At 30.6% G+C, this 15,617-nt stretch overlaps 4 protein-coding genes across 4 annotated transcripts; 2 read left to right on the top strand and 2 right to left on the bottom strand.

Annotated features, from left to right (window-relative positions):
• Positions 1-664: 664 nt before the first annotated feature.
• LOC122538287 lies at positions 665-3,818 on the bottom strand. Its single transcript, XM_043672228.1, has 8 exons — positions 3,717-3,818; positions 3,162-3,588; positions 2,920-3,060; positions 1,894-2,588; positions 1,353-1,716; positions 1,069-1,234; positions 884-992; positions 665-787 (listed from the first exon to the last, which is right to left on the bottom strand). Exons 1-8 carry the CDS (start codon positions 3,811-3,813, stop codon positions 711-713), a joined length of 2,076 nt encoding a protein of 691 aa, XP_043528163.1. The 5' UTR covers positions 3,814-3,818; the 3' UTR covers positions 665-710.
• Positions 3,819-4,275: 457 nt separating this feature from the next.
• LOC122538286 (transmembrane protein 115) lies at positions 4,276-6,838 on the top strand. The gene is made up of 4 exons (XM_043672227.1): positions 4,276-4,851; positions 5,040-5,295; positions 5,377-5,553; positions 5,688-6,838. Exons 1-4 carry the CDS (start codon positions 4,401-4,403, stop codon positions 5,890-5,892), a joined length of 1,089 nt encoding a protein of 362 aa, XP_043528162.1. The 5' UTR covers positions 4,276-4,400; the 3' UTR covers positions 5,893-6,838.
• A 1,494-nt stretch (positions 6,839-8,332) lies between these two features.
• Positions 8,333-10,551, bottom strand: LOC122538285 (E3 ubiquitin-protein ligase Hakai). The gene is made up of 5 exons (XM_043672226.1): positions 10,338-10,551; positions 9,984-10,087; positions 9,580-9,891; positions 9,206-9,394; positions 8,333-9,123 (listed from the first exon to the last, which is right to left on the bottom strand). The coding sequence occupies exons 2-5, from the start codon at positions 10,083-10,085 to the stop codon at positions 8,434-8,436; spliced, it is 1,293 nt and encodes a 430-aa protein (XP_043528161.1). The 5' UTR covers positions 10,086-10,087; positions 10,338-10,551; the 3' UTR covers positions 8,333-8,433.
• An 85-nt stretch (positions 10,552-10,636) lies between these two features.
• Positions 10,637-14,074, top strand: LOC122538283 (choline transporter-like 1). The gene is made up of 12 exons (XM_043672222.1): positions 10,637-11,063; positions 11,234-11,379; positions 11,463-11,854; positions 11,929-12,018; positions 12,115-12,254; positions 12,324-12,510; positions 12,583-12,714; positions 12,779-12,923; positions 13,006-13,146; positions 13,213-13,372; positions 13,464-13,685; positions 13,763-14,074. The coding sequence occupies exons 1-12, from the start codon at positions 10,950-10,952 to the stop codon at positions 13,913-13,915; spliced, it is 2,022 nt and encodes a 673-aa protein (XP_043528157.1). The 5' UTR covers positions 10,637-10,949; the 3' UTR covers positions 13,916-14,074.
• The last annotated feature ends 1,543 nt before the right edge of the window (positions 14,075-15,617 follow it).

The following is a 15,617-nucleotide window of genomic DNA, read 5'->3' as shown; positions in this document are numbered from 1 at the left end:
TTCATCTTTTTCTCTTTTCCATTCTCTTTTCCCCTTTCGCTCTTTCTCCCTCATACCTTTGCTCTCGCTTCGTTCGCTGTGTTTTCACGGAAATCCAACTTTGTTCCTTCCTCTCCTTCCGCCTTTATTTTTACCAATAAAACTACCCGTTAAATCGTCTTATTTCTTTTCCTTCTCCGTTTTGCAAAGTGTGCGATCTTCCTTTCTTTGCGTGCTTTTATTTCCCGCAAAGAAATAACCATTCTCCTTATCCTGCTTCATCCGTTCGCGAATTCGTGAATACACTGGCATTATTCTTGAAATAGCTGCACGGAGTCCTGAGATATATTATTCGTGCTTCCTTCCCAACGCCTTTTGTTCTTTATCGGCGGACATCAACGTTACAAGTACAAGTGTTACGATTAGCCTTCTTTTCCCTTCTTCTTTTTTTCTAGTTGGAATCTTCACATTCTTCTTATAAAATATTAGTTTCAGTCTTTTTATTGGCGTTACAAATTCCTGGTACTCTTCGAAATTTTGTATCAACGTGGCGATCCTTCCTGACTTGTAATTTGATCAAATATTAGGGAAGTAAAGTTAAAAATTATCTTTTAACAAATCATAAGAAACTCTCTTTACAACCTATAAACTAACCTTTATAAACTATCAAGTGACTTATAAGTTATACAAGCTAAATTTGATAGAAGATTTATTAATCTTGTGCAATAACTTTACATAGGAGTCTGTAATGTACCTGGTCCCACGCCATACCCATATCCTTGAGGTCCGAAATTTCGAACGTAACATTCTAAATAGCGATATAAAATATAAAAGTCGATTACTTCGCCAACTAATATAACCGTAAGAAAGAACGAGCAAGACTACAAAGTTTGATTTAACTAACGTTTACAATAAATTTCCCCGCAATTTTCCTGATACGTTAACGGTTCCAATGGTTTCCTACAGCAATAGCAGCTGAAGCAAGTATTATGAAATGGCGTACCGGACACAATCTTGAACCGGCATCGAACAACGTGTTTTAATTGTGTTTTATCAAACGAAAAAAAGCTATTAATTATTCGAAATTACCTGCATTTCTGCCTGATACACTTTTCGTCCACAGCGCTGACAATCAAGACCTCCGCCGAAACATTCGCAAGCTGTTTTCGGTCGGCAACATCCTTGGTCGATGGGATTTGCTCTGTCGGTACTGCAACATCTTCTGGTTCTTACTCGACACCCTGGGTTTTTCGACCTTCATACATAAAGAAAAGAAAAACTATAATTAGCTATAAATTATCATAAATTAATACATCAATAAATACCTAAATACCATAAATTAATACAAGGCAGTAATATCAAAATACTCTTACCGGCAGCAACACGTGCCACCGCCACTTCCACAACAATTTCCACATTTTCGACCGCAATAACAAATTACTTGTGGAGGACACGACCGTGGTGAAGAACATGGTGAACACGGTCGGCAAGATGGTACCACGCAAGGTTTCGCAGGTAAACACGTTTGTCCAGGTTTTCCGCAACCACCGCGACATCCGCCTCCGCAACATCCACCTCCTTGAGGCTCGCACGACTGACGACACCTGATGATCGGTTTCTTGCAAACTGGCCGTTCAATCGACGACGAACAGCAACAGCGTCTCTCGATGATTGGTTGAATATTAGATGAACAAGTTGTACAAGACGTCGCAATGTTACGACACTGTTCCGGTTCCCCTAAAACGAATTGCAATTTTGATTAGCATTACTTCTTTGTCAATAAATGATCTTTGCCTGTTGGAGTAAAGTCTTGCTTCGACCAATCACATTTTTGTTAGGATAAAATGTGTATAATACAAAGATCAGTTAAGCAAAAGTCTACCATATTTACAACGCAGTTTTTTTTCTGTTTACTTTTACAAAAACAAGCAGTTTCGACTTTAGCTGTTCCACACGAAGGTCTGAGACGAGATCCGCACTGTCCAGCGCATCCTCCCCGCATTCGTTCATTTTCATCAAGCTCATTCGACGAATACGGGCCACTTTGATGGCCGTACATCATCGTATCTTCCCTCGACGACGCATCGTCTTTCTCGTTTGTTATCCTGTACGAGCGCGATTCCGAATTGTCCTCGACGCAGCAACGATCTTGCTCACGATTCCCTTCGTTGCCACTGTGTTTACTTGGCGTGTCTTCTTCGTCACAGTCCGACGCGCTTCTTTCAAAATGCATTCTGCCACTATCGGTATGATTTACGTTAACATTTTCGTATCCGCCGTCGTTTTTATCAACCGAATCGTCCGCTTGCCAAATGTAAGAGTTATTGCACTCCTGTCTATCGTCGTTATTGCAACAGGGCCCACGATGAACATTCTGCATTTTCGTGACACAATCCTGATGATCATTGCGCATTTCCCCGAAAACGACGTCGTGGAACGAGACTCGTCGTCGGGATGGCAACGGGATGCGAGGCGGTGGTACCGGCGGATACGCAAATTTTCGTCTTGATGGAATAATGAAGTGGTTACTGCCGTTAAATTCGTACACCGGGTCGTATTCGTTAATTTTATTATCCCGGTTAACGGTTGTCACTTGAGTTTTGTCTGTGCTGGAAATATCTACGCTTAGAAAGCCTTATTTTGACAAATTGTCGTTGCACTGGTGCTTGAAAATAATGTAGGAAAAATACAGACGTTTAAAGTTTGTCGCATAAAGCAGTGGCCAAATAGTTAAGTTCACTATTTAACGATTGCAGAGTTTGAAACTATCGATATCTTACCGACAGATAGTGTTTGCAATGGAACGTGGTAAATGCAAATTCAACGCAAACGCTAGTCTAACGTATCCAATTATTTTTGCGCTTAGGGCTAAACATTTCTTCAAAAATAGCTTACAAAAATCTGAAAGAAGGTGCGGAAGATTCAGAAAATTTGATATACCTTAACTGAGCCTCTGTAATGTTGACTTCATTATTACTGAACGAAGTCTTTGACTCAAACTGATCTGTTTCCTGTTTCTGCGACTTAAATCGGTAATCTTTCGCGACAGTGTTATTCTTCTGCGATTCCAAAGGCAACGTACTATTTCAACAAGAGCGTTATCATTAACAAGACTTTTTTTTTAAGTTAAAATTCAGTAGGGCCAGAAAAAGTGGAGTTACATATCGAAAGTAAATTTAAACCTGTGGAACTTTAAATGTTGCCGACTATACCAAGTGGTTACTGCGGTAGGACTCGGTGGTGTATCGCAAATTGTTGTCATCGAATTGACGACATTTAGATCTGTGCACTCGTTCTCTAAAAAGGGCCTTTTCTCCTTACCAAGGCAAACGTTTGTCTCCTCGGCTTCGCTACCTCCGCCACGAAGTCTGCACTTGTCGGATCGATAATACTGATCTCTATTTAACGACACGTTATCGATCGAGCTTTCTCTATCGGAACAGTGACAATTCAACGATCTCTCCGTCGAAACTGTCAAAATCGCTGGTGAATGCTGTGTCTCTTTGATTTCATGATTTGCAGTCGATAGGCGAACGTAACAACTCTTGCAAAATAATTCACCGAGATGTGTCACTACGTTACAATTATTCAGTAATTTTCGACAATTACCTATGGAGCATTGAAAGTCAAGCTTAAACAAGTTTGGCTTATGAATGAATAATGAAAGAAAACATTACGTGAGGATTGCGTAATTGACTCGGATCCTCGATTCTCCGGAAAAAATATACGATACTAACGACAAGAGAAGCAAAACGTGTGCCAAACTTTTCCAAGTGCTAATTTCTCTTCGGCGAAGAAAACCTCGCGATTGCAACGTGGACAAACTCCAGGCATTTATCAATCAACGTTATCTACTTCTTGTCGATATTTCAAGGCATACATCACAAAAATTTTTGTTTAGATCAACTTGTAACAATTTACATCATTAATATCCCCTTTTACTGAGATTTCTTCGATTACCTGTACAACGCACGTTCTAACATTCGTGAACGTTTACGGAGTAATCATGAACACGATAGATTTCACACATGGTTACTCTTGAACTTTGCCATTATCAATTTTTTTTTTTTTTGTGTGTGAAAACAATTTATACAAACTCCAAAAAAATGTTTAAAAATGTCGAACGTCAATTACTGATCGATGAAAAACAAAAAACAAACACTCAGGCGTACAATTGCAAGTAACAATCTCAAGAATATTTCGCTTATTGTACTACAGATATAAAAAGATGCACGATTACTCTTATTAGTAATGTTCGAAGTGTATGTCCATTTTTTTTTATGTTTACAAATTATACTTCACATTACATTGGTAAACGTGTGAGGAAGGAAGTGAATGCATCTGATACACATGCGGCAAACGTCAAGTCATAGTGCAAGTGGCTCTGTGATTCAAAGAGGTTAAGAGGGCTGCCGATAGAAATGGCAGCGATAAAAGGTCTGGGAAGAAATATCCCCTATCTGAGGCAACAATTCGCTGCCCTTTTAGGAAACACCAGCACCAGCGTCAAATTCATATGCGTAGTAGTCCTGTTTTCCTATTGTCTTTCCTTCTCCACGGAAACGGTACGTCTGCTGAGCGTGACACCAGGTTATCTACTGCCTCCAGCTTTTTGGATCTGGACAGCATTCACTTTCTGTTTCCTTGAGATACATTTCTGGGAAGTGTGCGTGGACATTGTGACAGTAGGCCTCTGTGGCAAATTAATTGAACCATTATGGGGCGCGATGGAAATGATGACTTTCTTCGCAATCGTTAATTTCGGCGTTGCTGTATTGTCAGCTTTGTTTTATTTATTCCTCTATATGTGCACTAATGATCCTGATCTGTTATTTGATATACACATTCACGGATTAACTGGATATATTGCAGGTACATTCTTTGTATAAGATTAGATTTTGTTGTCATTACTGTACACATGTGCTACATATGTATAGGTACATATATAACATAGACAGTACAACATTGTAATGCTATTAATTACATAATTTAAAGAAAATCATTTACATTAATTTTTAATGTAATTAACTAATGATGTTATTATTTATCTTCGTTTATAGGTGTCACAGTAGCCGTAAAACAAATAATGCCAGATCATATCTTAGTCAAAACACCAATTGGGAAAATTACAAATAGAAATATACCATTAATGGTTTGGGTCATGGGAGTAATATTATGGCTTTTTGGATTACTAGAAGGCACTCATCCAACTATGTTTCTGAGTGGTATATTAATATCATGGATATATCTTAGATTCTATCAAAAACACAACAATGGTACACGTGGTGATATGGCAGATAATTTTACATTTGCAAGGTAAATTTTATTTTAATGTTGTTTAAAAATGTGAAATTAAGTAGAATGTTTTTAATCTTTTGCACACGGATTTGATTACAGTTTCTTTCCAAATGTCTTACAACCACCAATAGCAGTTGTAAGTAACACAGTACATGGCTTTTTTGTACGAATTGGAATTTGTAGAAAAGTAGTTAGAAGATTTGACATGTCCAATGCTCCACCTGGTCTCATTATAAATCTTCCTGGTATCGATCCACATGACAGTGAGAGAAGAAGGTTTGATTTTTTTTCTTATTCATTAAGAAATACACATCATAAAGTAAAAAAAAAGAGCAATTAATTTAGTAATAATTTCAAAATTAATTTTAAGACAGTAATATTTATAGATTATAACTGATGATAATTTTTAGGCAAATAGCATTAAAAGCACTAAGTGAAAGATTAAGTAAGGATCATGCAAAACCATGGCAACAGGAAAGAGCTAAAAAACATTCTCCAGTACCTCCTGCAGTTTCAATTCCAATTCCTGATACCACTACACCCAAACCACTCGCATCTCCTCTCATTCCTCAAGTTAGTGTTAATATACATAATCATACTTCTACTGCTACGTGATTGCATCAGATAGACTGATTTCAAGTACATGTATAAATATATTAAGAAACTTCTAAAGAAAATGTTAATAATATGTAACAATATTGATAATATGGCAATATTTAGCAAAATAGTAATTTTTAATAATATATAAGCAAAGCACAATTATGAAAAACACAGAAAGTATTTCTAGATTTTTCTAAATTTTAATTATTCAATTACATCGAAAAAGCATTTATGTTTTAATATCTCTTGATAAATCCAAAGAACAGTATGTAATACTCAAACTGTGCCTTGGCGTTTTAATCAGTTCGTGTATACAACCTCGAATTTGTTTTTAAACATAAAACATGGAGTTAATTCTTTAACATTACCAAAATGTCATTTTATATAGTTAATTTATCTATAACTATAATGCCATATTACCGATTGTATATCGTGTAATCTTTAGAAGATTCTTAACAAGAAATATAGGAAAACACCGATTTTTCTAGTTTGTGATGATATTTTCCAAGAAAATCGTGTTCTTTGTTACTAAGAACTATAAACTCTATTTATGTAACTAAGTATTGTCGATAAAAGATAAATAATTAAAATTTTTTTAACAAACATGTTGAAGGTCCTGAAATATTGTATAAGTGCAGCATTGTTCCGTCTTTTAATACTATTCAGTAATAGCTGGAAGATAAAAATACATTATTAATAACAATGAATAAAAATAGACTGGCTTCCAGTATAATATAAAATAATTTTACTAGGAACAAATTTAAATTTGGGAAAAATTATTATTTTACCAACATGTTTTAGAAAATATTTTATACAATCAGGATTACAATTAAACTTCTGTATAGTGTAAAATGTTAATGTATAATACATATACATGTTGAGATGATAATTATAAAACACAAACATTTTCAGTTTATTTTAAAGTCATATTTTAGCAAAAATTTTAAAACAAATTCCTTTTTTTATCATAAAAAGTAATTCTTTTACAAAAAAAAAAAAAAGATATGTATCAGATGCATTATTTCTTTTACTTTTAGAATTATGTTACGCAAAAAATTAGCTTCAACTAATTCTTTTCATATTTCATGAACAATAAATTATATTTATATCTGTACCTAAGTATCTAATATTTATTAAAGATTTGATTTAAATTTTAATTAGTACACATATATTACTTATACACTCATAAATTCATGTCATTTGTTATATTCATTATGTATTTTATTAATTTATTCTGTTAATCTTGTAATCTATATAGCTTAAAAATAGTTAACATAGTTTTAGTTATTTCTTAGGTACAGGTATTTAAAATATATTCATTTAATTATATTGTAACACACATCATATTCATTATATATATATATATATATATCTCTTATATATAAGATATATATATATATCTTATATTGTCATAAATAACATCCTTTTTTTGTTTAAAACAATGCAACAATCAACTACTGTGCCACAAACACATGTTGCAATTTTTTTTTTTGCCATCCATTGATAACTTTAAACAATTGTTGATTATTATAGTTTAAAAACTGTTTAAAAATATATATATATGAAAAAGTGAATGGAAAGTAGTTCATATAAATATATAGCAATGTGGATAATATTTGATATATCAATAGGTTGTAAATACAAGGAGTGATGTAAAACGTGAAGGGAACAAGACACTATAATGATGGAGTAATTATACATAGATACAGTAATACGTACGCGATTGAGTAAAATTAAAAACTATTTTCATGTATGATTCAAAACTGTCCCTTAAGAATGTATGTTATTCATATTTTGGCCTTCCACTTAAAAAATACTTATAAAAAGATTTTTAAGTACTTTTATTATAAGATTTTTAGTCAATTAATATTTATTATAAATATGACTAGAATTAAAAAGCGAAAGGCCAGAATTGAGTGTATGAATAAATGAATATTTGTTAATTTCATTAAATAATAAGAATCTAATAATAATTACACATTATATATATGTACATGTTATATATAATGAGTTTTGTACATATGTTAAAATCGTTACAGTCTGTATAATATTAAATTTTACTAAAAAAATACATATTTCCTATTTTCCTATACCGCATATAGGATAAAATAATAAAAATTAACACTAACTATTCATTACATAATAGAAATACTTATTTAGGATATTAATATCCTATTATTTAATTTATATCACTCTTAATTTGTAAATTGTATATAAATAATAAGTATAAAACATTTTCATATTACATAAAAAAATTCTCATTCTTTGTTACAAATCCTTTTTTTCAAACTATAAGTTAAAAAATGGGAAATAAATAAATGTATCTATAGGATGAAAACAACTTTATTACTATAATATTGTATCATTTTTGTCATTGAATATCGTAATTGTAGTTATTGAAAAGTATAAAATATTTCAAATATTTTCAAATAGAGTGGCAGCGTAATTGCAGAAATCATATTTACAACCATTTTTTAATCGTCATCTATCGCTTCCACAATAACTTTATCACAATTTATATCATACTGCTCTGTACAATAAAGACATATATTTTTTTTACCTATAAAATTGTTGTTGATGTTGTGACCATTGTGTTTGTGGTGGTGGAGCTTGTTGTTGTGGAGGTGGTGGACCATATGATGGATCTTGTATATAACCTGTTGGAGATGGCCTTATTGAAGTTGGTGTAGAAGATACATACTGCTGCTGTTGTGGTGGTGGTGGTGGTGGCACATAAGATACTTGAGCAGGATGTTGTGGTTGTGGATAGTATTGTTGTGTTTGAGAAACAGGAGGTGGTACGTTATATCCTCCATAATTAACTTGTGGAGGTGGAGGAGGATAATAATGATGACTTTGTTGCGTGTGTATGTCATGTGTTGTTATAGCTGTATCCTGAATGGGCACAGTTATAAGATTTGTTCTTAATGTAGCATTATTTGGCGGCGGAGGTGCAGAATTTTGAGAATAATTTTGCATTGATATTAATGCCTGCGGTCTATGTTGTTGTCTATGTTCCACTGGAGTTTGATTGACCATTGAATTTACTCTAGGATCATTTCCCATTATTGGTTGAACCATATGTGATTGCACTGATTTTATGCGAGTATTCTGCATAGCAACTGATGAAACTTTTGTTAACTGAGACTCTATCTCTGATTTAGAATGCACGTATTGAGGAGGATCAACTTGCATTCCTTGAACTTGTTGTGGTGGAGCTGATATATGTCGATGATTTATATGAGCCTATGTACATATACAATTATATTGATATATTTATATGATTTAAATAAATTAATGAAGACTGGGACAGATCAAGAGAAATCACCTGCAAATCTCTTTGACTAAGATATGTTCTTCTACATCCTGCATTCCCATATCTAGTTCCTCCATGTGTACACATAAACACAGTACCCAAGCCAGTTTGTTCTACTCTAGAAACTTTTTCCATACAACGAGGACAAACTTTGTCTTCTCTTTTGGCACAAGATAAGCAAAATACATGTTTGCAAGGTATCTAAAACAATAATGTAATTATAAGGAATATAACACAAATTACTTTAGTTTATAATAATTGACTCTATTCCAGAGGCTACTATGTTTTTTCTTTAAACCTTCTTTTAAACTTAAATATTAAAAATTTATTAAGTTTAACTTAGTTTATATTTGTTTTAATATCTTCTTCACAATGAAAACCCTCACCATGCGTCCATAGATAAGAATTGGTTTCAAACACTTGTCACAGCAATGTATCATAGGATTTAATACTTTTTCTCCAATAAGATTTACTCTATGATCCCATCTTAAACGTAACATTGGTTCAGGAGGTCCTCTGTTGATGGTTGTGAAAGTTGGTGCTTCCAATTGTGATATATCAGCTTCTAAGTCGAACTGTTGTTCCAAAGGAATCTGTTGTGTTGGTGGAGCTTCATGTTCTTCTAATTCTGTTCCAACAACTTCTGTTGTAGTTTCTTCTGCTTGTTGAGGAGTATCTTCTTCATCACTTTCAATGACCTATTTGAAATGTATATAAAATAACATAGAATGTATACATTGAACAAATAAATTAACCAAAAATTTAAAACTTCAAAAATACTCGGATTTACCTTTACTTGTTTCTTAGATCTGCCTCTAGCTCTTCCTCGTGTTCTGCCACGCGCTCTGCCACGAGTTCTGCCTCTCATTCTTTTACCACCATCTTCCTCCATCACTAAAATTATAAAAATTCAGTGAGCTAAAATCGTCTACCACTAATTTTTTAAAGCATAAGATCAAAGAAAAAGAAAAAGAACATAAAATTGCACACAAACATCAAAGAAAATACACATGAGCTATTATTTCAAAAATTAAACGAATATACTATTTGCAACGAAAGTATGGTTTGATTTAATTAATTCGATACGATTTAACAAGGTAAATTTTTATTTCAAAATTGTATGTCGAAGATGATACGTACTTACCTGATGTAATAGGTTATATTTCTAATTCTAGACAATAGAACTTGATATCAGTGATCATTATTACAATAAAAATATTTATTGAAACAAACACAATACTCCGAAGAATGAAATGCTTATATTTTACAATAAAATAAATCGAACTTCTTTTATTATTCGACTATTTAGTGCCTTTCGTCGGTTTCATTATTCCATATACACGAATGAAGATATAAGTTGTTGCTACAACCTTCATTGTAGTAATCCATGTGACGTAGTTGGTACTTGTTGTTACCTTGGAGACGAATCTGTTCTATACAAAACACAATACTGTACATTGAAACTAAGTCCCCTGCGTCTTTCTGATTATTATTAATATTTGACTCACGTTGACTAACGTGAACTGATTTAATTTTGTAATTTTACTCTTTTGCCTCAATTACTCCGAATAACGTAATATTAAACAAAGAATACATCGAAATAAAAATTATCATGTTATATACAATGTGTTCATAACTGAAGATAACTTCAAGGTAATCCAAAGGAGGGAGTAGCTCTGAAATCGAAGACAACTCAAGTATTTTTAACGTAATATTTAAGTGCCTTATTTTGTAATAATAATTTAAGCTTTAAGAAATGTCTTGCTGTTCGGGAGACGAGGACGATGAGCAACGGCCTGAGCCGACACACGTACGAGAATGCACCGATATTATTTGGCTTTGTTGTTTTATAGTATTTTGGTTTCTTATGGTATGTAAATCAAAATTTGTCGTTGAATTTTATCTCGCGAGACATAAAATTTAAGCTAGAAACGAGACACAGAAATTTTATGTAATAAAGCATACAGTTCTCTCTATACAAGTGTACTACTTGTTACTGGTAAAACATATTACATACAGATTAAATATATTACATTACAGATTTTGATAGCAGCCTTTGCTCTTGTTTATGGTAACCCTATACGACTTATAAATGGATATGACAGCTTTGGAAATACTTGTGGTATGAAAAATAATCCAAAGTTTGGTAGTATGGAGTTGTCTGGACAAGACACCAGTGATAAACCGTTTAGTATTAATATGAAAATAATCAATTTTCATATTGAAAAACAAGAAATATTGTAAAGTTTCATGAAATTAATTATTTCAGATACCTGTTCTTTTTGGATATATACAATGTCACCCAGTCTTTAAAAATTTGTGTCAAGAAGTGCCCAGATCGAACTATGACAACAATGAATGATATATGTAAATTTTATGAAGAAACAGGATCTCAACTTTGTCATGATAAACCTGCAAATAATTTCAGTGCTTGTAGTAATGGGAACAGAAAAAACAAAACTGGCTCTTGTCCTGGATTACCAGTGTATAATAGTATGCTAGTTCTTAACCGTTGTATTCCTAAGGCTATAAAAGATGTAGGAGAAACTATAATTGCAAATTTATATGGCCTTATTAATTCTTGGGATATTATTGAGCAAATTTTGGGAGATTTGTATAAAACATGGAGAGAGATTTTATCTTTATCCTTTTTAGCTTTTGGTATGAAATTTACCATAATTATTGCTAGTTCTGCATCTTCTTCACAAATAATCAAATGAAATGTTTTATTTCAGTTTTATCTCTTTTCATGATTGCTATATTTCATTTATTAGCAAGTATTGTGACATGGATTGTGATGATTCTTGTCAGTGTATCAACTATAGGTAATTATTGAAATTGTTTTGTTGAAATTGAAAATTATTGAAATGCAAAAATATAGTTATTAAGATTCTATTTCAATGAATTATTTAATTATATAGCTGGGAGTGCATTATTATGGTGGACATATATAGAAATTAAAAGAACTTTAGATAAAACTAATCCGAATCAGCTTTTAGAGGAATCTGTTAGAAATGAAAGAGCATTTTTAGCTTTTTCTATTATTGCAACAATAATAACTGTAAGTCTAGTTATTAATTAATTTCTTTTATGATTAATTAAAACACTTATAAATTTTTATATGTTTCAGGTCATCTTATTATTACTTTTAAGTATATTGCGCAAACGTATTGGATTCATGACAGCATTATTCAAAGAAAGTGCTAAATGTTTAGCAGAATTACCAGGTTTATTTTTTCAACCTTTGCTAACGTTTACTGCACTGATACTATTTTTTGCATTTTGGATAACTGTAATTCTTTGCCTTGCAACAGCCAGTAAGTATTTTAATTCGTGTAATAGAATTTCAAAATGGAAATAATATTTATATAGTAATACAAAAATTGTAGATTATCCTGGAACAAAATCTGTACAGATGTATAAAAATCACATATTTGATCCTCTAAATTTGAGTTTAATTAGAGAAAAAAGTGCGTATATTGAAGAAAAAAAATTTGATTTTTCTTTTGACTCATTTAAAAGTAAGTAGTAATATACACAAGTTCTTTTAATTTAGCACTTATTATTAGCATTAAAATATTTCAGCTTTCACGCTTGTGGAATATGTAGACCCAACTTGGGTAAAGTATATGTGGTGGGTGTACATCATAGGATTAATATGGACATCTGAATTCATTATTTCTTGTCAAGATATGGTAATATCAGGAGCTGTAGCACACTGGTATTTTAGGTAATACTATAAGGACAATTATTATATATATAAGTAAAGTAAAATATACACACCTGTATGATACATGCATTTATTATTTCAGAGGCAAAAATGCTAGTACATCCCCAGTATGCTCTGCTATGGGAAATTTAGTTAGTTATCACTTAGGTTCTGTAGCTTGTGGCTCATTTTTAATAACACTTTTTAAGTTACCTCGTTTAATCTTGACATATTTGTATGCTAAGTATGTTTCACTAATGCATAAGATTATAATACTATTACAAAAATTTAAAATACAAACATTTTATAGATTCGAGAAAAATAAAGAAACATCTCCATGTGCACAGTGTGGCTTAAAATGTTGCATATGCTGTTTTTATTGTTTAGAAAAATTTATTCGATACATGAACCATAATGCATACACAGTAGTTGCCATCGAAGGGACACATTTTTGCAATGCAGCTAAAATCGTATATATATATATATATATAAAATTTCATCTGTTAAAAATTTATAAAAATAATACAGGAAACGAAATAATTTACATCCTTTTATTTATAGGCATTTACAGCTCTTGTTAATAATGCTTTACAAATAGCAGTAATTAATGGAATAGGAGATTTTATTCTATTTTTGGGTAAATGCTTTGTCACTGCTGCAACTGGAAGTATTGCATTATTATTTATGAAACAAGACCCTAGATTACATTTTTATGCAGCACCAGTTTTCGTTATTTGTATCTTTGCATTCTTTATTGCTCATTGTATTATTTCTCTTTATGAGGTATATTGCACAGATTTTTTATATAAATATAATATACATGCTATTACATATCTTTATCGTTTAATGTTTTATTACAGACTGTAATAGACACTTTGTTTCTTTGCATCTGTGAAGATAAGAATTTAAATGGCGAGAATGGAAAATGGCGTCAATCAGCGTTAGTTCAAATCGAATCTAATACTAGTTCAAATGGCCAACAAGCACATGAATTAGTACCAATGAATACATAAGTATTATACTAAAACACAGACTTTCTGCTTCTCACTTTTATACATGCTTTTATAAGCATGTATAAAATACAATAGCATTTCAATAGCTTACAATAGCATTTAATATTTATAAATTTGAAAGCTTTTCATAACTTTTATATAACATTCAATCATTCATAAAATCAGTATATACATATTTATGTATATAATTGATATATAATGATTATAATAATTATAAATATTATGATATAAATATGTATCTTACACTAAAATTATATATTATATTTAGATAACAGTTTAAATTTAAATTTATCAATATTTTTATGTCTGAAACTACTGCCATATATTTGTACAAAATATGTTTGATTTGTAGAATTTTTAATCAATTTTTAATCAATTTAGCATTAATTAATATCTTTAAAAAGTATTAGTTAAAAATTATGAAAAGTATTTTATTTATAAAAGGAAATGTTATATTTCTAAAATACTAAATTATTATGACATATTTAAAATCAATTTTATAAAATATTAAACAAAGAAAAAATCAACACTCATTTATATTTTACATACGATCTTATAAAATTTATTAGTAAAGGCAGATTTTATAGTACTTAATGTAGGCAAAAAAGATAAATTTTAATTATGCATTTTTACAGTCCATAAATATATATATTTTTGTAAAAGCATCAACGAAATATGTATTTTTTTATTTCAAAAAAAGTACATATTTTCTTTTCTTTTTAGAATTTTTATTAGTATTTATAAATATAACATAAAGATATAATTTTCTATATGAATTAAAGAGATGAGTAGTGCAAAGTACTAAAGAAACGATATTAAAGATTCACAAGTGCTATTATTCAATGAAATGAAAAAAACAGACTTAAAATTCTATGGAATCATAACTTTGAGGGTGAATTATTTTGAATAATGTATAAAACTAAATAAAACTACTCCCAGTATCATTGCAATTTCAATTTACTTTACGGTTACGTTGAATTACTTCATATGATTCCGTAATACATGTGTTGATTCTAATAAATTTCAGATCTTTAATATCTTATCTCCTAGTTTTAAAATATTATTATTATCATATGACATATACTATAAGTAGATAAAATATTTTTTTATGTTTTATATTAGGTTTTTTTTTAAGATTATACTATTATTTTCTTAAGATATTAAATAAAAATGAAGGTCCAGTAATGTATAACTGTAACAATCACTTCGATATTTCAAAATTTTGAATCAATTTGAATTTTTATATTTTTTAATCAATTTTTTAATTAATGGTTTTTTAATTAAGTTAATTAAATTTATTACACTTAAAATTTAATATTAAGTAATGATTTATACGTGAAAACACTCAAACTTCTATATTAAGATATATTGTATAAATTATCCTATAAAGTATGCTTTAATGTAACAAAATCAAGTACAAATATGAGTCAGCTGCAATTTATAATGTTGTAAGAATTTATGAATAATTTTATATAATCAAAAGATACGCGTTACAATAATGAATTTACTTTTATATGAAACCTGTATAATACACTATAATGTATAGTATGTTATTATGTAAAATATTATCTTATTATTAATTGAATCAAATGTTTATTTTTGAGTGAATTGTATTAGGTGCAATAACTTTATTTTTTGAACAATGTTGAGTTATGTTCGTGCTTCATGTTTAGCATTATGTATTTTTATATAAGTAATTTTT

The sequence above is a fragment of the Frieseomelitta varia genome, unplaced genomic scaffold, assembly GCF_011392965.1.
Source record: "Frieseomelitta varia isolate USP_RPSP 00005682 unplaced genomic scaffold, Fvar_1.2 scaffold_979, whole genome shotgun sequence".
Classification (NCBI taxonomy): domain Eukaryota; kingdom Metazoa; phylum Arthropoda; class Insecta; order Hymenoptera; family Apidae; genus Frieseomelitta; species Frieseomelitta varia.
This window is presented reverse-complemented; position numbering and strand designations above follow the sequence as displayed.